The sequence below is a fragment of the Lissotriton helveticus genome, chromosome 1_1 (assembly GCF_964261635.1).
Source record: "Lissotriton helveticus chromosome 1_1, aLisHel1.1, whole genome shotgun sequence".
Lineage (NCBI taxonomy): Eukaryota > Metazoa > Chordata > Amphibia > Caudata > Salamandridae > Lissotriton > Lissotriton helveticus.
In genome coordinates this window covers 172821364-172847727 of record NC_136057.1, presented here as the reverse complement: position 1 = coordinate 172847727, position 26364 = coordinate 172821364, and the positions used below count along the sequence as shown (strand labels likewise).

The 26364-nt window shown below is 45.5% G+C and overlaps 1 protein-coding gene and 1 long non-coding RNA gene across 4 annotated transcripts in view; one reads left to right on the top strand and one right to left on the bottom strand.

The window, feature by feature from the left end:
* The window catches only part of LOC144782251 (uncharacterized), a 649538-nt gene that overhangs the window by 438758 nt on the left and 184416 nt on the right, over nt 1–26364 (top strand). For both annotated transcript variants that reach the window (XR_013601131.1, XR_013601126.1), the window contains one exon: nt 6747–6833. This is a non-coding gene — a long non-coding RNA (uncharacterized LOC144782251). The remainder of the gene's footprint in view (nt 1–6746; nt 6834–26364) is intronic.
* Nucleotides 1–26364, bottom strand: part of ARTN (artemin) — a 223669-nt gene that overhangs the window by 64772 nt on the left and 132533 nt on the right. The window contains exon 2 of one of the 2 annotated variants that reach the window (XM_078661341.1): nt 7300–7388. In XM_078661341.1, coding sequence (XP_078517467.1) covers nt 7300–7374 — 75 coding nt within the window. In that variant the 5' untranslated portion in view covers nt 7375–7388. Of the gene's footprint in view, nt 1–7299; nt 7456–26364 lie in introns of those variants that run through there. The other variant, XM_078661422.1, reaches the window with a different exon arrangement.

The following is a 26364-nucleotide window of genomic DNA, read 5'->3' as shown; positions in this document are numbered from 1 at the left end:
CATCAGCACCCCCACAGGCACTGTTCTTAAGGTATGGGACACGGTATCAGGAGACGAGCGCTGGACGTCGTTCCCCTCCCCCTTCACTCCGTTGCACTTCAATCCGGCTTTCCCGCCGGCGCTGCAAGAAGGGCCATTTCGGCCCTGGAGAGAGGGCGGGTGTAGGGCCCTTACACACCTATTTCATGGCACGGAACCCCTCACATTCTCCAACTGTATGAGGGACTATGGTCTGCCGCCCACGGAACGCTTCCGTTATGCCCAGCTGATTCACTGGGCGACCTCCCCTGGTCTAAGAGAGGCAGCTACGAGATCGCCCTCGCCCTTTGAGGCCTTCCTTTTACGGATGCTACGATGAAGGGAACGATCTCCTTTCTGTATAAGCTCCTGCTCAGCACAATGGTCTCCCCTCGTCCCCGCTATATGGAACACTGGGAAGGTCAGCTGGGTAGGGAAGTAGAGGAAGGTGAATGGAAGGGACTCTGGAGGGACATTAGGGCCCACAATCACTCAGCAGACCTCCGCGATGCCCATTTCAAGACTATGTTTGATTGGTACCTTTACCCCTCGAAACTCCACCGCATATTCCCAGCGACCTCGGATCGCTGCTGGAGGGGCTGTGGCCTATTAGGAGATTTTCGCCACATCTGGTGGTGGGACTGTCCAATCATCTGACCCTTTTGGACCGAAATTCTGTCACATATCAGAGACATGTTGGGATACCCGATCCCGGACTCTCTATCCTTTGTCGTCTTGGGTCTCCGAGATCCACTACTGGAACATCAGACAAAAGCAGACAAACAGATTATGTGGCTATGCCTCGGAGCGGCCAAGCTTACCCTGGCTGCGGCCTGAAAAAAACCAGCGGCCCCGGCTATGTCGCTATGGCACGCAAAGCTATGGAAGTTGATGAGCATGGAGAGAATGGCGGATATCTTCTTGGGCAACTTTAAGAATGTTATGTTTCGATGGGGTCCGCTTGTCAGATTCCTATCGAATGGTTTACCATCTGCTGTTTGCCCATCAACCTTGCGAGCGCTCCACCTTTTCCAGGTTTAATTACATGATTGATGTGAATGCGTAAGGCAGGGAGATACTGTTGGCTGGCGCCACCACATGGGGGGGTTGGGGAGGACACCGGGGAGGGGGGAAGGGAAGGATTTAGGGGGGGTTTGTCTTTGTTGCGGCCTAGCTTGCTGGGGGGGACCCTGGCTTTCCCGGGGGGCCATCCCGAGGAACTTAGTATACTGAGAACGCCTTCTCGGGGACGACTCAGCAGAGACACTGTGGAACTCCGGGCAGTTGAAACCCCTAGCTACCACTGACTTACTAGATTCCGCTCTGTGCGGTGAAATGTACCCCGTAGCTCTGAATGGATACGTCGGGAGTATTGCTGGGCTACTGTGTATAATACTGCAATGTTGCCGCCTGTTTCTCTTTCTGTCTTTTTCTCAATTTCATTCTTTTTCAAATGCAATAAAAACAACTTTTACAAAAAAACCAAAAAACTAAATTGGGGCCCCCGTGTGGTTATTTTAGTGTTTTTTCTTGGGACTCGGCCAAGTCTCTCTCTCTCTCTATATGTGTGTGTATATATATATATATATATATATATATATATATATATATATATTCTTTAAGAAGAGCTACTGATACACACAGCTTTTCAGCTCTTAACTCCCAAGTCACCCAGATGAAAGGTGAGCAGTTAAGAGCTGAAAAGGTGTGTGTATCAGTATCTCTTCTTTAAGAATTAATGGACAGTTAAGATCAGGTGTTCTATCAGCCTCCAATTGACCCTGTTTTAGGATTTATGATAAAGCAGAGTGAATTATTAATGTTGTTCATCCCAGGAGCTGATAACTAAAAACGAGTAGTAGTAAAGGCATTAAACTTTAAGCATGTTTTATAATCTGTAAATGGATAAGACACTCAATAGTATACGTCTACCTGAAATATTCCGTGTTTGTTAGGAAGGGGAAATAGGGGTTTTATATCAAGACCCCATTGAGTATCCGTGAGGATCCAGGACTCATCATTCATTGCCTAATAAAATACTTCTTAAGATGCTAAACATGATTCAGTCTCATAGATGGAGCAGCAGTCTTGTGGCTCCAAGGATGGCTAAAGGCAACCTCTTTCCGTCCTGAGGTGCAAACAAAGATTTTGGGCATGCCATATGTTAGCCAGTTACTATTTGGCACGAAAAATTGATGAAGCAGACACTGCGAGACCTTTGGGCACTCTTCAGTATAAGAACCAGTCCTGTTGTAGAAATAGAGGAAGAGGACAGTCTTCCTACAGAGGAAATTATTAATACAGGTCTTCCTGCCCTTCAGGCCAGAGTAGACCGCAATACCAACAGCGCCAACAACAGCAAAACAAGCAATCCTCTTTTGGGAGGTCGTCCTTTCAAGGTACAGGACAGTGGAAATAACAAAAATCTATGGCTGCTTCTATGAGAGATCTCGATTATGCTGCAGAAAGGAGCAATAGAGAGAGTACCTCCATCTCAGAAGGGAAAAGGGTTTTATTCCTGCTTCTTTTGATCCAGAAAAAAGACAAGAAGTGGAGACCAATCTTGGACCTTAGGGCCCTCAACAAATTCCTAAGAAGTAGTCGTTTCGCATGGTAACGATCCAGGAGGTCTTGCAACTACTGTAACAGCAGGATTTTAGGGCGTCCCTAGACATACAGGACGCTTACTTCCATATCCCAATTCACAGGAAACACAAAAAGGTACTTGTGATTTGCAGTAGCGGGCAGACACTTGCAGTTTCGCATTCTGCCCTTCGGGCTCAAGTCTGCACCGCGCATATTCACGAAATGTCATACCCCGGTGGCGGCATATCTCAGACAGTGCCATCACCAAGTCTTTCCGTATCTGGATGACTGGCTGGTCAGGACTCCATCCTTAGAAGACGCGTCCAGGTCGTCCAACGCCTGTTTAAAGCTTTTCGATTGCTAGGGTCTCACCCTCAATCAGGAGAAATCGGTCCTACAACCTTCTCAGTGCATCAGTTTCCTAGGTGCAACCCTGGAAACACGGTCAGCAAAAGCTTTCCCATCCAGAGAGAGGATGTAGAAGCCCCTTGCACTAGCTGCAATAGTAGCCTCGAAGAAAGTCTTGACAGTCCGTCACTTCAAATCCCTCCTGGGGATGTAAGCGTGTATCCTCCTGATTCCTCACTGTCGACTACGAATGAGGAATCTACAGGAGGCGCTCTTGAAGCAGTGGGTCCAATGCACAGGGTCATTCGACGACCACATAAGTGAATCCTCAGATGGTCGGAGCCCCTGCAATGGTGGATGTCATCTCAAAACCTCTCTCAAGGCTTGCCATTCCTGCTTCCGGCTGCTCCTCATGTTGTCACAACAGGCGCCTCCTTGGAAGGCTGGGGAGCTTTTCTGCAAGAGCTACAGATAAGCGGGTAGTGGTCTCCTATGGAGAAGAAACTACATCAATCTGCTTGAACTGCGGGCAGTCTTCCTGGCCCTTCAAGCTTTCCTGCCAAGAATAAAACATTCCCTGGTGCTCATCCGGACAGACAACACCACGACTAAGCACTACCTCAACAAAGAGGGAGGGACACGCTCGCTGACACACTATCGCGAGTTGCAAAAAATAATCTGGAATTGGCTCATACTCCACAATATAACCCTAAGAGCGGAATATGTCCCAGACACGGAAAATGTGCTCTCCGACTTGTTGAGCAGGCAGAAAACATCGTCACACGAGTGGGAGCTAGATCAACAAATTATCGACCAGATCTTCTCCAGATGGGGCACGCCGCAAATCGATCTATTTGCGACGACAATGAACACCAAATGCCCACACTTCGCAAGTTGGCATCCCCAGTCAGGGTCTCTAGGGAATGCATCTTCCATCGCATGGCGCAACGTCGTTGCGTACGCATTTCCCCCATTCCCGATGCTTCCCAGAGTCCTCAGGAAAATTTAGGTGGAGCCTTGTACTCTAATTTTAATAGCCCCAACTTGGCCGAGGCAACATTGGTTCACAGAGCTCCACCGGCTATCCCTGGAGCCGCCGGTCCACCTGCGGCAGTATCTATCTCTGCTTACAATGAACAACAATAAAGTTCAACATCTGGATCTGAGGTCTCTCAGGTTAGTCGCCTGGCTCCTGAGTTCAGAGAGTTCCACAATCTGAATATTCCACAAGACTGTAGCCATTCTTGCCAGAGCAAGGGCGGATAGCACGACCAAGACGTATTCCCTGAAATGGAAGCGCTTTTGTGTTTGGTGTGCAGATCACGGGATTCGGCCTTTCTCCACATCAGCGGAGCAAATATTGCCTTATCTATTACATCTGGCACAGTCTGGCCTAGCCCACTCCTCCATTAAAGTACACTTAGCTGCAATATCTTGTTATAAAGAACTTCAACGAGTCCATCGCTCTAGTCAAGCGGGTTGATTAAGCAATTTCTAAAACGATTACACAGATCTTTCCCGCCAGTAAGGATGTTGCCACCTGCCTGGCATCTCAATGTGGTTCTTAACCAGCTCATGAAACATCCGTTCAAACCAGTACACAGAGCTGACCTAAAGTATGCCTCGTGGAAATCAGCACTCCTCCTGACGCTCACATCTGCAAGGAGGGTCAGTGAGCTACAGGCGTTTTCAATCCAGGATCTTTTTATACAGTTTAATAACGACAGAGTAATCCTGAGAACCAATCCTAGATTTATCTCAAAAGTCCCGTTGGACTTCCACCTAAATGAACCTGTGGTTCTGCGTTCCTTCTTTCCGAACCCAAGCACGGCAGCTGAGAGATCGCTGCTTTCTTTGGATCTCAAGCGATGCTTGAAGTTTACACTGACAAAACGAAAACATTCAGGAAATCTAACCAGCTATTCATAGCTTACAGCAGACCTAGAAAATGTCTACCGCTTGCCAAGCAGAGCATCTCCAGATGGATTTCTGCAGCCATTGCTTTCTGTCATGACCAAGCTGGACAGCCATTGCATTCCAATGTGAGAGCGCACTCCACGAGAGCCATGTCCACTTCTTTAGCTCTCTTTGCAGGGGTGCCAGTCATTGACATTTGCAGGGGGGCAACATGGAAGTCGCCGCATACCTTCACTAGTCACTACTCCCTGGATACGGAGCTGATGAATGATGCAGCAGTGAGACAATCAGTGTTACGCCATCTTTTCAGTAAGGTGAGCCTTCCTCCGTCCCTCCATCCTACTCTGGTGTGCACATTTCTTTAGTAATACTTATTGTGGAGGTCTAATGATGGTACATGCTCGCATGATGTGTCTTATCTAAGGACTTGTATGTGCTGTTCCATCAGAAATGTGCACTCTGCATTGCTTACTACTCTGATTCAGGCATGTGAATCTATGAAAGACACCCATAATACTGGATAAGAAATGCGTTACTTACCTGTAACTGCAGTTATCCAGTATTGGTGTCTTTCATAGATTCACATGCAACCCTCCCGCCTCCCCTGGAAGGACTCACCTAACTCTCTGTGTCACGCCTACTTAGCTTAGTGCGTACGAAATCTGAGGAACTGAGGCTCCTGCCAGGAAGGTTCTAGAGGGAGGTGATAGCTGATTGGCTCTTCTCTAGAGTTTGGTCCTTTTTACAAAAGGACATGGATATGTTACTAAGGTGAGGCCTTTAGGCCTACTATTCTCTATGTATGTCTATAAGACATTACTTTTCTATGTACCGGAGACTCCCGTCTCGACGACGGGGAATGATCCAGGCATGTGAATCTATGAAAGACACCAATACTGGATAACTGCAGTTACAGGTAAGTAACGCATTTCTTTCCTTTCACAGCTGTTTCTGTGAACAGAGGCCGCTCGGATCCTGAAGGGATTTAAATCCGCTTGGGCTCTTAGAGGCCTTTGTTTTTACAAATTAGAACAATCTGCCCTCTAAGGGTGGAATATTCTAATAGCCTTAGAGCCCTCCTTAGCGGACTCAACGGGCCATTAAAGGCCACACTCGCCTTCGTCTCCGACCTTTATCGCTGGAGGGCATTAAATGGCCAGTAGAGCGGCTACGTCAGGATCTAAGGCTATATTATAGTATCACATTTTTATAAATGTGCACCAGAATTCATAGGGTAATTATTGTATTTTATATAATTAATCACAAGGTATGGCCTTTTCATAGGAACAAAAAAGGGTATTTCATTAAGATGAAAAAGCATTTTCATGCAGCGCCATCTTCAGCTTTAGTTGGGAACTTCGATGGATCCACATGCTGCAAGCACCTTAGCCGAACGCCATGAGCTCACAGAGCCGGCTTTATCTATGCCTTTCGCGACTTAGAAGGCCATAATTGAGCCAAGTTGCGACCTTCTCACAACGCTGTGCTTTTTGAAAATGACTTTATTATCCAAGAAAGGTATGCATGCTAGCGTCAATCTGAGAAGCTCATATAAGAACTTGAATGCAAGCAAGTTTTTGTTAGAGGCAAGAAAAGGGTGGCTACCATAGCTTGTTTTTTTTGTTCACCAAGGTGATGTAATGAATAACATCTTAGCACCATCTAATGTTGCTGTTTTTAATATACTGTTTAACCGCATGTTTAATTACAACCATTTTATTTATTTATGTGGTAACATCTTCTCAAATAGTCTGTACTAGATCAAGGCATTAGTTTTAGTAAAGCATTTCATATATATAGTGTGGATTTCTTGTGTGTGTTGGACCAAAAGGGGCTCTGGAACTCACTGTCAATAAAATGCTTCTGCTGCTTCACAGGACTGATGGTTATCCTATAAGCATCATCCTCAAGTACAGAGTGGAAGGTACATGGTTACAGTCTGCCTGACTTCCTGGGTCGAGTTGGTAAGTGAACTTCCGCTTGGACTTTCCCGTGTGTTTTGGGTGTCTAAATCTGGGGCATTTCTGCTGGTGAACCTGCAAAAACATGTCGCTCAGTTCACCTCCACAATCCTCTTTGGGCACAGAGCTACATTCAGAATCTACAGTTTTCTCAAGCAATGGCTTTTTTGTGTGTACCTTGCAACCCTGGGGCTGATATGTACAGAGTGATATATATGTATATATATATATATATATATATATATATATATATATATATATATATATATATATATATATATATATATATATATATATATATATAATTAAAGAACTGTGCTCTTCACAGACAGATGGCCATAGACCGCCTACATGTCTTTGTTTGGGCTCCTTGGCGCGTGTTCACAACACACATGCATCTCTCTCTGAGGTCTCTTAGCCACACATTCCCAATGAGCAGACTTCCCCTGCCATTGTACCCCGTGCTTACCTTACAGCCCTGGTGCTGGTTCTTCCCGGATTGGGATCCTGTTCCCATGAATTGCAATTCCAGCTCCTGGATCATCGACTCCTTCCAATCTAGAAACACAAACCAAGCCGTCAAATGGATGCAGGCTACTCTTGTGCAGTGAGTCACAAAGTCAAGCATCAAACGTAAGGAGGAGATTCTTCTGCTAATAACAACAGAATACACAGGTTAAGGGCCAGCTATCTGATTTTCTGGCATCCAGTGCTCTTCTTGACCACTCTCATCCAGGCTTCCACCCTTTACATAGTACATGTACTGCTGTGTGATCATTGTGGTCCTCCGCGGACTCCTTACCAAGTTACGTAACCAGTTGGGAGGTATCTGGGTGTGGTCAATAAAGTTTATGACGTAGTGCATTCAGTTAACGGTTGCATGCCGAAGAATAAAGACATGAGTTACAGAGCTCCCTGTGTTGCGCGGTCAATTGTGTGCTCCAGTGCTGGCGAGGAAGTGACGGTCCAGAACCAGCTCTTTCAGCTGCCACAGATAACAGCCAAATGCCACGCTGCCACATTTCCACACAATTCAAGGCTCAGGCACGGAAGATAGAGGACTTGTGTGTGTTGTTGACCCCACGCTCAACGACAGTTACAGGAAAAGGCAATGGCTCTGACACAAAGTTTACAACCCGGTGAGCGACTGTACAGAATGTAACTATAAAGAAATGATGTAAGCCCGGTGAGGCAATTTGGGATTTTTGCCTGTGCCTAGAGTTTCTGCCACTACATAGCTCAGTGCAAGCCCTCCCAGGGTGTTTTCATTCTAATAAAAAAGAAAGGGCGGACACCAGGAGGAGGTACAGCTATTATTGTAAAGAGGGATCTCACGGCGACGGGAATAACACCAACAAACGTTGCCACATATCCACGCCTTATGTAATATGTCAATTTGTGCTCACTGGAACAGAAGTTTCTTACACTGATCACAGTGAGTGCCTCAAAGCGATAATACAGAAGAAGAGGTATTAACTCTTTCATGCACTCCAGGGAAACTTCACAAAGCGATGGTGAATAGTTCACTCTATTCATAAGAGTTGGGGTGATGACTTCGATATGGCAGACAGACATCATCTGGAGCGCCTGGGTTAATGGTGTTAAGTGTCAATATAGTTAATTTACTGCTGACATGGTTATTTCAGTGGGGAGAGGATCATAAGGAAGAGATTAATAATCATTTCTTGTCTCCAAGTACATTTTTGGGGCTTTAGTTTAAAATAACAGGGCAATTCTTCACAGAATTGTTGTGACGACAAACACAGTGGTTCTAAAAAGATGTTATGGTTTTAAATATTTCTCTGATAAGATCAGAAGCCTCTCAACTTTGCCTCTGAATATAGCCACATTTGGCTGTAAATATTTGTTTCTTGTATAATTTCAATTCTGCTTTGAAATTAAAGGCATCCTCCTTGGAATAAGTTGCTCTCTATTTGTTTTGTAAATATCTTACTTTTAGGTGACAGAGTTGTAGAGAGTTGGGGAACCATTTATTCTGAATTATATTTGGTGTTAATGTGGAGTTTTTTTTTATAGGTGCCACCCTATCAAGTACACTTGTTAAATTATCACTGACAAATGTTAATGCTTCTTCAGTTGAACTGAAGTTGATGTTGTTAGTTAAACAATCTGTTTTAATTTTCACTACATTTCGCTGAAATATTTTTTCCAAGAGCGCCACCTGTTGTTGAAACTACAGAAGGTACATTGCTCTTTGTCTCTTTCGAAATGTGAAAAATGATCAGTACAGATCATAGGGATTAAGCTAGAGACTCCAAACTATTTCATTGAGAACCGGATTTGATCAAGAGGAGGGCCCAAATTGTGAGTTGTTCTGTGAACAGTTTGGGAAACTCCAAAAGATCTCCTGGATTTATAAAAGTCTGAGACTGATGGATCTTGTATGTTATTCCTCTGATCACTGAAGTCACCTAAAAGGATCAGATTTGGAAGGTGCAAAAGAGCAGTACATTTGAGTTCATAAAGATGAGGTAGAGATAAAGCATCTCTACTAGGTCTGTGATATGCCACCAGGAATGGCCGAGACAGTTCAGCAGAGAGCAAATAAGTGCATAAAAGAGGCACCAGGTAGTCGCAAGCGTGGCACTCAATACGTTTACAATATAAACTTTTTTATAGCCTTCGGTCACACCTCTCCCTCTTTGGTGAGACAATTGGCGAAAATTCTCAATTCAAAAGCACAATAAGGTGTGCTCTTTTTAGCCTTGAGTGGGAGGGGCCATCGCTTTTGGCAGCAGTGACGCCAGAGCTATCCATAGGAATATATGACGTTTCAACGCAAACAGTTACAGCATGGTTTTTAAATCTCAACTACCATTTCATCACTTGATTTAACAATGCATTTTTAAAGACTACCATTATAACCCAATCCATTACGACGCATACCATTACACTTCATAATACTTTATGGGCAACAGTAAAGTAAGTGTTTGATTGTGTAGGGGTAAAAATTACTATTCCCACTTCAGTGAGTGCCACAGTAGGGTAAGGGTTGGATAGTTTAGGGGTAAAAATTACTATTCCCACTCCAGTGTGTGCAACAGTAGGGAAAGTGTTGGATAGTGTAGGGGTAAACATTACTTTTCCCATATACCCCAACACCCATACCCACTCTAAAACTAAAAAATCTCCATTAATTAACTTATAATGTGTTGTAATGGCATGCGTTGTATTAGTAAGCGTTGTAATGCAATGCGTTGCAGTGACATGTGTTGTAATAGCATGCAATGTAAGTGCAGTTGCGTTGTAACAGTTGCATTGTAAAAGCAATGCGATGTGATTACTGCCTTGTAATGGATGTTTCCCATCTATAGGCTCAATTGAAGGATTATGGTCCTCAGGGATAGCATATTCCACCCGTAAAAAAAACAGATTTTATTTTTTCCATATTTGTGCGAAGAGGAAGGTATAGAGCTGGACGTAATGAAATAATGTCTGTCGAGGAATACCTCATGTCAGGCATACGACAAACCTCACATATTTTAAAAAACATCTGAAAACTCACTTATTCAGGCAAGCCTTGTAGATCATCTGCTTTTATTTTAGCTGACACCCTGATTCTCTCCCGCGCCAGGTCAGTTTCGACTAACAGTGCGCGTTACAAGCAACTATATAACATAACCATATCCTAGCTTGGAGTCCCAGTCTAGATGTTGGCTGACAATTAGCATGACGCACAGACTCAGTGCGGACGGCACAGGAGGGCTTGCCTTTGGAATGCGTTCAGCATGGCAGGTCTGCTTCAGTAGTTTTTTTTACCCTCACACATACCACAAGACTCATGGTCTTCACGAAACTAGAGCACTGCCTATCAAAATGGCAGATGAAAAGAACTCTCCCAGTTATTATCCCAAGATGGCAGATTAACTGCTCCAAACTCCCTCCACAAAACAAACATGTGGACCGGGGAGCAAGTATAATAATGCAGCAGGTAAATAGGCTGAGATTGGGGATATTATAAACCAAAGTTAATCACAGTATTAAAAAGCCTAAAATGCCTACCAAGACAGCTGTAAAGTGCAGTGTACCAATGTGCAAAATACAGTAAGTGCAGTTAAAATGTAGGTAATATTACCGTCAGGAACACACAAGTATGTTCAAGAAATGCGTAGTCTCAAGAATCTTAACCTCAGTGGTCTAAGGTAGAGGTCCCTAAATTATATAATTTGTAATATTCTTAAATAATATATTCTCAAATTGTAATAATATATTTTGTGTTTTAAAAATCCAACAACAGTTTGATTGATGCTTTATTTCGATATGCACATATCATAAAAGCAGTACAAAAAATATAAAAACAGCATGTCGAAATAAGTAAGACTGTACAAATAGAATGGCAATTAAAACACGATATATCAGAATAAATTAGCTAAAAAGAGAATTAAATTGATATGGACAGTCTTCTAAGTCTTATCAACCAAGCCCATTTTAAAAATTTTGCAACAGCACAAACAATAGGGGGGGCTGTATTCGTTAAAAGAATCCGAAGGGCAACAGAGTGCTGACGAGTCCCCAATTCTCTACAAATGGGGGCAAGCCAACGTGATCTGGGGCGACCATAGTCCGGGCATTCAAAAAGAAAGTGTGGCACCGTCTCTGGTTTATCCGAACAAGAGGCACAAAAGCGTGATGTGTGCTGGGCTTTATTCCACCTTGAGCAGAGATCCGCCAAAGGCAAAGTACCTAGCCGAAATTTTATATACAAGGACCTATCCATGGCTACTGTTATAATATCCATATATGGCTCATACAAGACAACGTCTTTAAACAACAGGAAAGCTGCGGTGGTTTTGCAATGCTGCTGGCTACTAGAGCGCTTCACGTCAACCCACTCCCAGAAAAGTTTTTTTAGAGTCTTCTTTGGTGGAGCGGAGTGACTATGCCAGCAAGAGGCCAAACCCAGTTCCCCTAAGAGGTGTTTTATGTCCTTCAGCCATTTGATGCTACTCCAGCCATCAGCATGCATCACTTCTGCCAGCCCATTGGCGTAAGATTGTAGCTCCGGGACCCTCCACAAGCGTGCCCAGAGCAGAAGGGGGCGAAGCCGAGCCTGGTCCCTTATGGCTTTACAACCAGTGTCCAAGAGCATTGGGACGGTCGGGCTGCTCGATGGAATAGCAAGAAGGTCCTTAATAAATTGTAGGGAAATTTAATGCAACCGTAGTTCCCTCTCACTAATAATTAAGGGCCAGGTATACAAAGTATTTTTGAGGTCACCAACAGCCCGATTCGCAGAATCGGGAGTTTGCGACCAAAACAAAACTGCAGTCTGTATTTGCAATTCGGTATTTGGAACAAGTGTGTTTAGGGCGTCCCTTCCAAATACCGATTTGTAGTGGTGTGTATTAATGTTTTGCTACCAAAATGCAGTCACTAAACATTAATATTTTACTGACACCTCAAAGGAGGTGGTAAGCCATTCACAAAAGGAAAGGGGTCCCTATGAGGCCCTTTCCGCTTAGAGAATGTAAAAAAAAAATTCAAGAGCAAGGGTTGGTCCTCTTAAAAAATAAAACGTAAGCGTTTCACATTTATCTTTTGAAATGCAGTCCTTTTTTCTTTAAGGAAAACAAGCTGAGTTTCAAAGAAAACTGATTGCTTTAATTGAAAGCAATCACAGACATGCTTGTCTGCTGACCCCAGCAGGCCAGCATACCTGTGATGGTCATCATTCCAACTTACCTACATATCAATAATATGCATAAAAGGGGTTTATTTACTGCCCACTAAATCTAAAGTTTCATACATTAAGGATAGCGATTACCAAAAGCAATTCAGTAAAAATCGCTATTAGAAAAATCTCTATTCTGTTATTTGTACATCCGATCCTTGAGTCAATGACAAAGAAACACCGGGCAACTCAATGGAATGCATCAACCCACACCCTGCTGAAAAAATATAAACATACCACTCAAATAAACAGGCGTGGGAAAATATTATTCATTTAACAAGCTTAAAGCAATAACACACTATTAACAATGTTCTTGTTTAGCTCTGTGTAGTTTCCACGCGTAACAAGGGATCGATGTTGATCTCATCATCCTAAGGAGCGCATCTGGAGCCGGAAGTACCCTCCTTGCTAGTTAGTTAGTCTGATCTCCTCCGTACTCCTTTCTTGCTGACTCCCAACAAAATCACAGTCAGTAGTCAATCGATAAATATTAGGGGTGGGTGGTAAACTCTGTTCCTCCGTTGCCCACTCCATGCTCTGCTTGGAGTGTGTAGTTCCGGTAAACTATGCCAACCCACATGGTGGAGTTTTTTCACACATGCGGCTCGCCAATGTTAAGTTGGCAAGCACAAGCAAGAAAATCAAGCACTAGACCACCTCCCAGTGAGATTTCTCATCGCGGGTGGCCACGGCAGCTTGAGTTGGGAAAGCTGCCGCTCAAGTAGAAAATCTACTCGAGCAGCAGAAAGAATCAGCACCGTCTGGTGCACCGCATAGGCAGTTCGCACTGATTTTACAGTGCGGGACAAGCTCCCAGCGCTAAAAATCAGCATAAGTAGTGCAACGTACCAGAACTCTGCAGAATCTCGCAGTTTGTAGGTAACTCTGCGGAATTCCACAGAGTGAAACTCCACGAGATCCATCCACCCCAATAAATATTCAGTTTAAATATGTGACACCAAAAACCTGGACCATGAAGAGTTCAGCCGTTTACCACTGATTGAATGACTGAGTGGGTTAATACCTCACACTTTACTCTTACGTGAACCTGGGTGAAATGGAGACGGGTGAACTGTTCACCCTCCTTGACACATGTAAATCTTCTCACATCCTGCACTGACGAGATTGTTTTATTATGTGTTAGATGAGTTTGCTCCTTCAATGTAAAGTAAAAAGAACTCAGAACGACAGCCCTCATCTCTTAAAGGCAACAGGGAAATTGTAGGGCTATTGAAAGAATGTGAAACCGTAAGCATTATGAAGACCTTCGTACTACTTGTTGAGCCAACAGAAGATCTTACAAGAAACGTATCCAGGACTCCACTGCCTCCTATCTAAGATAGCAGATAGACTGGGATACGCCCTCCCCAAGAAAGCTCTCCGTTGTCAACAATTTGCAGTCTTCTTTGTAGAAACATGAGCTCCATATGATCACCTCTGCCCCCACCACAGACCCCTTTAAAGGTACCTCCATATTGTACAAAACATTTCCATCCAGCTGGCAGTCTCCTCACCAGTTTTATCAAAGGACATCCTAGGGTTTGTTTTTGATGCCAAGCATCCTGGCTACTCTACGGATCCCATCACAGCCTTGGTCCCTTCTTGCTAAATCCTTCAGGTCAGAGCTCGTAAATAACTCCCTGTCGCAGTCTAAGTTCCCAGACTGCCTTAAATCCCTCCTTAAGAAACTCAATGGCAGCCCCAAAAGCTCAATCCTTACTGGCCCATAACTAATCTCCTTCTAGCTGCAGTATTCAAACATGCTGGGCCATATTTAAAGCTTTAGTGATGCAGGGCAGCACAGCAAGTCATCTTGCTGTGCTGCCCTGTGTCACAGGGAAAGGGCAAGAAAGTGCCTTATTTATGCAACACACCACATTTATGTCCTTATCTGTTGCGCTTATGCATTTTTGGCAGCCTAGCGCCAATGCAGGCGGGTGCCTGCGTGTTGGCAGTATTGTTTTTGTGCAGGAAGGGACAATCCAGAGAGGCTTTTTCCTCTGTGTGCTGCACAATGCGGCACACATAGAAAGAGGAAAAAACTAGGAGAAATAAAGTTATTTCTCCTTATTACATCTCACCTGGGGAGGCGTAAGATGTTGGCACATTCCCAGGTTTGCGTGGCTTTGTAAATCTGGTGAGTAACAAAATCCATGGGTGTTGCATGGGAACACCCACTGCAGTGTCCATGGAACGCCCCCCTAGCGCACCGTAAGGCATTGCAGCAATTTGCACTGCCTTGACTTACTCCATATCTATGAGGCCATTCAGAGCCACTCATTGTGGCTTTACGTCACCTCACAAATATGATTTTGTGATTGTCGCTGCCAGAGCTTCACAAAACGTGAAGCTGTGGCAGCACAGAGGGCTTGGTACTATGCCCCTTGGTTTCAAATGTGACTCCTCAAAAGCATCAGAGACTTCATCTCAGAGGCAGCTCTCGAGACGAGGAGTCGAGTTATGGTCCTCTCTATATCAGAATATGTGAATGCCCCTCTGGACAGGCTGTTTAAGATCCGCCTTGCCCCACTCAATGCCACCCTTCACACTGTGGCCTGCCTGGCACCAGTCCCTGGTACTCACCTCTCTACGGTTGTTCCTAATCGAAGCCTGGTGCATCTTCAAACCCACCTTCCTAATGCACACAATACTTCACTCTGGTTCATCAGCATAGATGTCATTTAGGGGTGGCCAGGGGTCGCAGCTGCGACTCCTGGCTCTCGCCTTGCTTTCCCTGGCACTGACGTTGCGACCCCTGGCCTCAGAGGTGGCAAAATCAGTTCCTGGAAAACAGGATTAGATAATGGACATCGTTTGAAGCTGCTCCATTTTCCTGGTATTCTGTTAAATTTGTTATTACACAAATAGTGAATAATATTATTCACTATTAGTGTAATAAAAAATTGAGTACGATAGCCAAGTTACGTACAAAATGCTTTTAAATGTATGTTGTATGCATGCTTGTAGTTGAAATGGACTCAAAGGCAACACACCAATTGTAATTCAACACACGTAATCTACATGGTCACTTGCCCCTGTGAACGCCAATATATAGGCATGACCTGTAGAAAAATCAAGTTGAGAATTGGTGAACACAGGAGTAATGTCAGGACAAAGAAAAACAACACCAAGCTTTGTACACATTTTGTGGAAGCAGGTCATTCTTGCGAGGACCTACGCTGGACAGTAATTGAGATGTTAAAGAACAAGAATGACAACGCCGAGCAAGATGGGTGGACCGCCTTGGCACCCATGTACGGGGAATGAATGACAATGTTCCTTGGAACCAGTTCAATTAAGTGGCACCCTTTGAGATCAACATTGAATACCATACATTAACAAACCAGATGAATACCGGTATCTGTATTCGTTCTTATGAAATTTGGGGGTAATGAACTATGATTACTTGGCATTCATTAGAGGTAACGGTAACTACTAACACTCTTTACCAACATTCCATCTAGTTTTCATACTGAGAATGTGACTACAAGGTAAGACTGATTGGCAGCCATCTTGTAGTTGGTGTTTAGATGAATTCTCTTAGTCCCTTTTCAGTGTCAGAGACACCAGTCTTAAACCCGGATGTTGAGCCCCGCCCGTAACCAGGAGCGGAGTCAGCACAAGGACTGCAAGCCGGTCCATGCGGGTAAGAGATCTCTCTTCAAACACGTCGGAAAACTGGTAAGAGTGCATAGCAACCTTTGCCTAATTGTGTGTATATTTCATAGCAAGGACCGCGTACAGCGACTCCGCACTCCTGCTGATGCTGACAAACTAAACCTATTAAGGTACTTTTATGTAGCACTGTTGTGGTGTGTGGTTGTATGTCGGCGTATTTGCTTTAGCGCGCACTTTAAAATCAGCGTACCGGTGGAAAGCATGTCATTTACAACTAACGCTGCCCATATACAAACGGTGCCTTCACATTTGCCCTAAGGCTACCGCGCATATAAACAGTAATGCGCTGGGGCTTTATTGTTTCAACTTTAAGAAATTAAAGCGAGGAGACAACGTTCGAGCTATCAGTGGCCATATTTTATCAATCGCTTCCGCGCATATGAACAGCAATGCGAAGGGTCTTTCATGTTTTTACTTTTAGAATTGAATGCGACTAGACAATGCTGTAACATACATTACCCAATGGCTTCCACGCATATGAACAACAATGCGCAGGGGCTTTCAAGTAATAAATTACCGACGCTTAACCTTAAAAGCGACACTCCTTGCTGAAACCTTACTCCTTTTCCTTCCTACCTTCCTATCTTGCGCAATTGTATGTACTCTAAATTAGATATATACCATTCTTCTTTTTACTAGTAATTCTAGTTTGTGCTTTTTACTTAACAGGAAAATGCCTAATCACCTATACTGTATACTTTCAATGTGGTATTTTGTGTCCCCATTATAGGTAAAATTTCAGCTCAATAAGCTAATTAGGACCCAACACTAACTGTGTGAGTACCTTTATATGTTGTTTGTTTGTCTACTGTCCTGACGAAAGCTCGCTAGACCCGGCTGGGCCACAAGAGCTGAAACATGTCGACACCCCCATATACTGATTGATATATGGTAATCAAGTAACCCGATTATACCTTATATATCGCTAACTTTTAACACAGTGTCAACCTATTTTTATTAAAAACTACGAAGGTGACACACTGTTTTTAGAGAAAAATCCCCCCTTTTTTCCTCTTTTGATTTCTGGACACTTCTACCTGAACCAGAGGTAGCCTCGGGTGAGGCAGGCATACCGCACGTTATTTGACAACCCTATGACTATGCCAAGATCCCTGGCGGGGCGGAAAAAAGATATACCGCAACGATCTAGACCAGGTGTTCTATGAGGGTTGTCAATACTTGACCAATGGTTAAGTAGATACCAGTGTCCATTCCCTTTTTTGATTAACCTAGCATTGAACCAGGGGAACCGAATGGACTGTGAATCCTCTTCCCTCCTTTTTGATATAAGTGCTTGTAGTTGAGTTCTTTTATCTGAGAGGGAGTGTGTGATTGGTTAACATTTGTGTGTGTGTGCGAGACAAAGTAAAGGCCAAATGGTGTGTGATGTCCCTTCTGCTACCTCTGGCAGTTTGGTGAATTGACGCCCATTTTCATCAGGGACTTTGCAGGAAACACTAGTGTCATCTGATACATGTTGAACCCTGTGTAATAAGCACTCCTTGAGAACAGGACTCTCCTCCTTCCAGAATTGGCACAATCCCCAGCCTGAGCCCCCAAAATATAGCACTCTCTCGCCCCCTAGTTTTCCAAACAACTTTATTGCTCAGGGTATCTGGACTTACAGCGCCCTCTACACCACAGGTAGGTTCTTGGCGCTAGCCGTTTTCGTCATTGCCTCTCTATCTAACCTCGTTGCCTGGCACACCTGCTGACACCTCTATATTACTCTGTTTGTTCCGGGCTCTTTAGCGCACCCACCCTTCTGCTTCTTTGTTACCCTCCCTCTCCACCCACGCTCTCTTTTTGAACTTAAAACTTCACTCTCATATCAAAGCGATGAAACCTGTTTTCTTTCTTTTGTTGGGAATCTTCCGTCCTACCTTTGTATGTTTCGCTACTATTGTTTCGCACCTGTTTTCGCCTCTTTGTAAAGTGCGCTGGTGCCGTCCTTGCCTGTTTCGTGTGTAGCAAGAACAATGTATACATAAATCATACAGACAAGTACCATGTTCAAAGGCATGCTACAAACAACACTTAAACGTAACTAGAATCACAGGAGACATTCCAGGACGCTAAACCTCCTCAACCGACAGATACGAACACAATGCCAGCCAAACAAAAGAATAAAATTATAGATACACAACATTCTAACTTGACATAAAACAACATTCAGAAAATACACTATATACACTCTTCCAGCACCAGGATGCAGGCCCCCTACATTTTGACTACTCCCACGTTTCAGGCTCTTTCGGTTGAAATGTCCAGGATGCTGTTCACGAAATCAGAAATGTCTATTTCCCTCAGTATGTTTATAGTATTGTCACAAACGTTCAAAGAGATCACCTTTTTAGGGACCTCCTAGATAAACACCTACATTAGGTTTATTTTGATACGAAATAACATACCAGTTCTCTAGCGCTTTGATTATTTTATCATGTCAAACACTGTTGATAAAGTTTACGAAGTGGATTGCTTATGTTTTCGCTCCTCCATTGGATCAGCATGTTAAACCCACATTTACACATCTGTAGCATAAACTCAGCACACATGTGAGAAAAATGCTGACTTATTACAGAAGTGACTTACTTGGGTACGCGCAGCTTCACTAACGTATCCGAACGCGTGGAGTCCTCCGGCACAGCGTGAAAAGGAAATGTGGATTGCAAATGTGTGTGTGGATATGTGGTGTTGGGATGGAAGTCTCTGGCGTGTCTCCAGAGAGAGTGTGCTCCTAGCCATCCAGGAACGCATCAACGCCAACGCACACAACAGCAAAGAACTCTTGGCTGTGGTCAAAAATTCACCAAAACCAGCACTGAGACAGCAGACATCCCCCCTCTCAAGTACTCTGCGACAACCTCACCACCTTCTTCCATCGCAAGATTAGGGAGATCTGTGACAGCTTTGCAACCCAAGATCCACCCACCCCACCCGCAACCACTGCACCCAATGGCTCTAGACCCCAGCCCACCTTGCCCAACTGGACTACCCTCACCTCTGACGACACCCTCAAGATTATGAAGAGCATCCACTCCGGAGCCCCCTTGGATCCCTGCCCTCACCACATTTTAAACAGAGCCGGCACCTATATCGCCCCCAAACTCTGCCGTACCATAAACTGCTTCATTGAGTCCACCACCTTCCCCGAAGACTGGAAGCACACAGAGATCAACCCCCTGTTGAAGAAACCGTCAGCCAACCTGACGGACCTCAAGTATTACAGACCTGTCTCTCTGCTCCCCTTCCCAACCAAAGTCATTGAGAAAGTTATCAACACCCAACTGTTCGAGTACATAGAAATGAACAGCATCCTGGACCTCTCCCAATCGGGCTTCAGAGGCAACTACAGCACCGAGCCTGCTCTCCTCGCTACTACAGATGACATTTGCACCCCCCTCGACTGAGGCGAAACTGCTGCCCTCATCCTCCTGGACCTCCCAGCCACCTTCGACACCATCTCCCACAACAACCTCTGCTCAAGACTCCACGGCCCCGGCATCTGCGACAAATCTCTAGAATGGGCGCGCTCCTTCCTCACCGGCCGAACACTGAGAATGAGACTTCCACCGTTCAACTCAGACACCCACAGAGATCAGCTGTGGAGTGCCTCATGGATCCTCCCTGAGCCCAACCCTCTTCAACATCTACATGGCCCCGCTTGCAGCCATCATCAGAAGCCACAGACTCAACATCTCCTGCGCTGACGACACCCAGACGAATTTCTCGTTCACAGACAAACCCACAGCCGCCAAGAGCAACTTCCAGAACGGGATGAAGGCAGTCACCACCTGGATGAAGGACAGCTGCCTCAAGCTTAACTCTGGCAACACTGAAGTCCTCATCCTGGGCTTCACCCCCTCCGCCTGGGATGACTCCTGGTGGCCCACTGCGCTTGAAACCCCCCACACACTCTCAGACCATGCATAAAACCTTGGCATCATCCTGGACTCCTCCTTGCTCTCAATGAACTGTAGACTCAATGCCGTGACATCATCTCCACACACTCCGCTTCTTTGTAAGATCTTCAAGTGGATCCCCACCGAATCCAGGGAAACAGTTGCCCATGCGCTTGTCAGCAGCAGACTCGATTACAGCAACACACTCTACGCCGGCACCACCCAGAAACTCTAATAGGAACTGCAGAACATCCAGAACACGTCTGCCAGACTCAAACTAAGAATCCCACACCGCAGCCACATCACCGGCCACCTGAGAGACCTTCACTGGCTACCTATCAACAAAAGAATTACCTTCAAGCACCTCACGCACGCCTACAGAGCCCTCCACAATGTAGGACCTGCATACATTAACCACTACCTGTCCTTCTACACTTCCATCACACATCTCCGCTCCGCCCAACTGGCCTTGGCCACCATCCCATGGATCTGCAAGACTACGGCAGTCGAGGGGGCATGCCTAGTGCACCCCTATTTCACAGTGAGTGGCTACTGCCCTCTGTCTACCCAGGTTGTGGTAGATTGACAGTGGTGGCAGCAATAAATCTATAGTCAGGGATACCTCTATCTATCAGACTCAGCAGTACCCAAGTTTTTTCCCAACACATTCTTCTTCAAATATGTCTACTCAGCCTAAGGAGTCTTGGAAGATCCCTCTGAGAAACCTTTACGATCCATTATCCTGGCTGGCGACCAATGATTGACCAGCACCCCCACCTGGGGGTGTTGTCTCTAACTCAGAGTGTGGGGGGGGGGGGGGGTAGAAGCTCTGGGTACTCCATCCTATGCTGTTGAGAAAGGGGTGTCCAATGAGGTCTCTTCATTTGTTGAATTTTCCCTGCAACCCTGTGAACAACTCCCCAAGGATACAACAGTCCAGTGTGCTCAAGCTTGTGTCAAGGGTACTACTTTGGGATGTTGGAATGTGGCGGGTATAGAATCCTGTTTATGTATACCTGACTGGGCTGACTTCATCAGTAATGGTGATATTTGGTCTTTTCAGGAGACATGGTCAACCCATCCAGTTTATTTTCAAGGATTTCTGTGCTTTAACAAACCCGCAGTTAGAGGCCAAAGAGGTAGAGCAATGGGGGGCCTTACCGTTTGGGTTCGCCAAACTGCAGGGGTTTCTGTGAAGGAAATTTATATTGACTGTCCTGATATCCTTATAGTTAATTTGAAATTTAATAGTGGGTTGGATGTCTTGCTGTTTAATGTTTACGCCAGAGGAACCGCGGGTGGTCGTGTATCTTCCACCCTAACACGTTTAGATGAATTCCTTGGTTCTACAAATTCAGTGGGTCAGGTGGTTGTAATGGGTGATTTTAATATTTGCTTTGAACCTTTAAGTGGAGAAGACGGGATGTTAACTGAGGACGAAGATTTGATGTGGGGTATTCCCCAACTTGAGCTTCCTCCTATTGCTAAGTGGTCCCAATGTGCTACCTTTGTCAAAGGTTTATGTCTGAATTGGGGGTTGCGCGCTCTAAACGGTCGCACCAGATCGGACAGATTGGGCAGCCCAACATTTTTCAACGGCAGGCATAGTAGTCGAATTGATTATATCTTAGTTGATATGTCCCTGTGGCCCCTGGTGACGGACATGGCAATTAGACCACGTCCTGAAAGTGATCACGAACCACTCATCGCTGAACTGAAGGACTTTAGTTTTGCTGGGCCTATTGTGCGACACTCTAATCCCGTCCAAGGGGCCGTTGCATTAACTAATGATATGAGGAGGGTTCGTTGGCCAAGGGTTGCCGTTGACGGGAGTGCACGTAGTAAAATAAGAACACTGGTTTCAAGTTCGTTAAGGGAACTAGAGAAGTGTGTTGATTCGAATCAGACATATCCTAATATTTTAGACGTTCATGCAAGCCTGTTTGCATCCCTAAAGAAACTATTCGTTAAAATTGTAGCTAAAAAGGGCTTAGGTAAGACGAGGAAGCCTGCGAACTGGTTTGATGAAAATTGTGCCAATTCCCACTCAATCCTGTTTAAGGCATTAAAATCTAGGAATCCAGCCCTTATTAAATCCAGCAGGAAGGCTTATAACCAAGCTAAACGGAGGGCTAAAGCCGCATGGGATGATGAGCGCTGGGCTCTCCTTGTTGATGCCTGCGGCTCTAGGAACCTCACGCAATTTTGGCACCTCCTCAAGTGGGGACAGTCCCAGGACGATCGTCCTAGTCCTGCTTCTGTTGACCCTTGTGCTTGGGTGTCTTATTTTGAGGAACAGTTTAGGTGTGTTAGGGTGGGGGTTGCTCCCATTGGCTGGCCACTGACTAGTGACATCCTTGTGTTTTCTGCTAAAGAGGTTGAAAACGTTTTGAATGCCATCCCTAGGGGCAAAGCGCCCGGCCCGGACTGCATCCCAGCAGATATTTTCCAAGAGGACCGGGACCTATGGGTTCCTTATCTTCTGTATTTGGCAAACTCTTTGGCTAGGGGTGCAAAGGTTCCTGATTCATGGGCTGGTGCTGAGATTCTGCCCATCTTCAAGAAGGGTGATCGGTCGGTTCCTTCCAACTACCGGCCGATCAGCCTTATTGATGCGGTACAGAAGATAGTTTCTTGCCTTGTCTTATCTAGGGTCCAGGCATGGATTGAGGAATTTAATGTACTCACTCCTCTCCAAGCTGGGTTTAGACCTCACGTAAGCACCCTGGACCAGGCTTTTCGTTTCATGCTTTTACACTGGAAGACGGTCACCCTGGGCAAAGGAAACTTATTTGCGGCATTCGTAGACCTTCGGTCTGCGTTTGACCTTGTCCCGAGGGCTGGGCTCTGGAATAGCCTTCTAGAAATGGGTATGCCTCCCTCTTTGGTCCGCATTATAGTTAATCTCCACACAGAGACCTATGCCTTTGTAAGATGGGGCAAACCTGGTGAGGTGACTAAGAAATTCCCTGTGTCGAAAGGTGTCAGACAGGGATGCGTTTTGGCACCAACCTTGTTTTCTCTATACATTAATAGAGTTACCAAGTACTTCGACGGATTTCCCACTGATGCTCCGAGTTTGGCTGGCATGAAAATCCCCCTGCTCATGTTCGCTGACGACACTCTCCTGATTTCACGAACCCGACAGGGCCTCCAGCATGCACTGTCGAGGTTTGAGAGTTTCTGCAGCGAACATGAGCTTGAGGTGAACGTAGCCAAAACCAAATTCATGGTGATGAGGGGGCACAAGCAGGTCAACGCTAGGGTTGTTATGGGGGACACCCCCCTGGAGCAGACCAAGTACTTCACCTATTTGGGTGTTACTTTCAGTGACACCCTTAGTTGGACTCATCAGATTGAGCTCATGACCCTGAAACATCAGCAGCTGGGCGGAGCCTTGATTAAGGAACACAAGGGGTCATTCACGAAGCCCATGTCACCGCTGATGAAGATCTATGGAGGGAAGGTACTGTCAGCGGTGTTATATGGAGCAGAGCTCTGGGGTGGAAGTAATCTGGATTCCCTGAAACATGCCCAAAATAGGTTTATAAGGATGGCAACAGGTCTGCCCCAGTCAACTCCTTTACTCCCTTTATTATTTGATTTGGGCTGCCACTCGGTGGTTGACTATGCCAAATATCGGCCCTTATCATTCTGGCGACGCCTGTGGACGACGCCTGATTTACACCACTACGCGGAAGCATGCCTGGAGGTAAAAAATAGTCCTGGAGCCACCAAAATTGGTTGGTTTAAAGATCTTAGGGCCACCCTACTATCTTTGGGCCTTAACGAGTTGTGGTTTTCGCCCGAGACAGCCAAATTCCCATCAAAAAATGAGCTCAAAAAATGCTATTGGGAATGGGTGACGCACAACATTTTCTTAAATACGAGTACGAGCAGTCTTTCTGGCCAATTTATGGTTCATAAAGATTCTCCTAGGTTAGAAAGGTATTGGGAAACCATCACCAAACCATTGGACCGCAAACTTTTTTTTCAATTCAGATGTGGTACTCTCCCTCTGGGGGATTTCACTAAAAAGTGGGGAACGGGCAGTTTGGGGCTCTGTGCTAACTGTCAGGGCACAGGGGAAAGTCTCTCTCACCTTTTGTATGTGTGCCCCCTATACACAGCCCCTAGAACTAAGTGGCTCATACCAATATGTAGACTGCTAGGTACCAGATCAGCTGCTGAAGCCTTGAGACTGTTAAAAACTAATCTGGATCCATTTATTGTTGTGGGGGTTGCTAAGTTTCTTGGGTGGGCATGGGTGATTAGATGCAGGTTTATTAAACACAATACAGCAGAGACTGCTTAAACCTTTTATATGTATTGTGATAATATGGTATACATGACAATATTTTAAATTTTTGTATAGTTCTGTATGAAGTCAACTCGATGCTGATAATTTAATACTGGTTTTATATGTTTTTGTGTAATTGTATTTATGTCTTTTATGATGAATCAATCGAATAAAGACTTCTTGAACTGGATACCTCTATCCCTGTATTCTAACAAGGGTGGACGACTAGCCACCCTTTTGATCAAATCTGTGCAGTCTCTCATGCCTGTGGTCCTGTTGCCTTTGCCTACCTGACGTGTGTTTGAGAGCCCGTGGGTGCACTGGGGAAGGATGGTGAGTTGAGCCATTGTGTGTAATGTGAACTGTTCTGCTGGACATTCCAGCTCCACATGCCCCTCCCAATTCCTTGGACAGGCCTGGCGGGCTGGGAGTAGACACTCGCTCTTATCTGTGTTTAACTGTTCTAACCCTGCTAGGAGGGATCCTTTCTGTCGGTAGATGGTCAGTCCCCCCTGTTCTGGAGTTAATTAAAATTCCCCTCAGGGGAATAGCCCAAGCTGGTATAAGGGAAGACAGTAGCTCATCCTTTGCATGCTTTGGACACCCAGCGGACATGCAATAAATAAAGGGGCACCTAGGATTCAAAAGTAGCAGACCCTCTGATTGGACCAGCCTATCAATCAGAGGGGATAAAAGTCTAGCCTTAGCGGTCAGTTGTGGTTCAAGACTGGTCTATGAACTGAAGAGGCTGCTCACGCTGTCCAAGGAAGCCAGCCAGGATGCGTGTTGTGAAAGCAGATAAGAAGCTTGCTCTCTGCCCTCTGGAACAAGAAGAAGTTTTCTCTATGACTGATGGATATTCTGCAAAGGAATGTGGCAGTTTGATGAGGTGCAAGGGCATCAGCAGCATTAGGGAGAGTTCCAGCTGTTCCTGTGGAGCTTGCAGAGCTGGTGATTTGAATAAGGAAATTGCAGGCCAATGCTCAAAATAAGGAAGCTTGCAGCACATCAACTGAGGCAGAGGGAGATGGGGACGCTTGACCTGAGTCCTTGAAGGTGAGATCACTTTTCCCAGACCTCTCCCCTGGGCTGTAGGAGGCTGTGTGGAACTGCCAGTTACAATCTGTAGCTCCTGAAGAGTGTCCTGTGGTACAGGCCCCCACCTTTCTTGTTGGTGACATCTGGGGGTATCAGGGTGAACTGGCACTCTGGCCAGCCACTACCCCCCTACACCTAGCCAGTGACTACTGAACTAGTGAGACTTCAGTAAACTGTGCCAAGACATCAGGCACCTGTGATCAGATCCCTGTGGTGTGGAGTGCAAAATAACGATGGATTTAGGCCCAGATCCTTGTACTGGGGTGAATGTATGACATTGTTCTACATTCTGTCCATCAACTGTGTTTTTTGCAATTTTCACCCCGAGTGGGCTGGGTATGCTCAGACGTGAGTCCCAGGCTCTCCACACCACTGGAGTCAAGCTATCCAGGCTGATGAAGGCTGATAGCCAGAAACCGGTCCTTGGATGCTTGATTCCGGTCTGGGATAGACATGGCTTGGTAGTTCGGACTGGACTGTTCCCATGAGGCACAGGGTCAGAGCTGATTTGCATATAGCCAGTGTCTAACCCAGGGTGGTGTGGAGTGCAAAAAAACGATGGATTTAGGCCCAGATCCTTGTACTGGGGTGAATGTATGACATTGTTCTACATTCTGTCCATCAACTGTGTTTTTTGCAATTTTCACCCCGAGTGGGCTGGGTATGCTCAGACGTGAGTCCCAGGCTCTCCACACCACTGGAGTCAAGCTATCCAGGCTGATGAAGGCTGATAGCCAGAAACCGGTCCTTGGATGCTTGATTCCGGTCTGGGATAGACATGGCTTGGTAGTTCGGACTGGACTGTTCCCATGAGGCACAGGGTCAGAGCTGATTTGCATATAGCCAGTGTCTAACCCAGGGTGG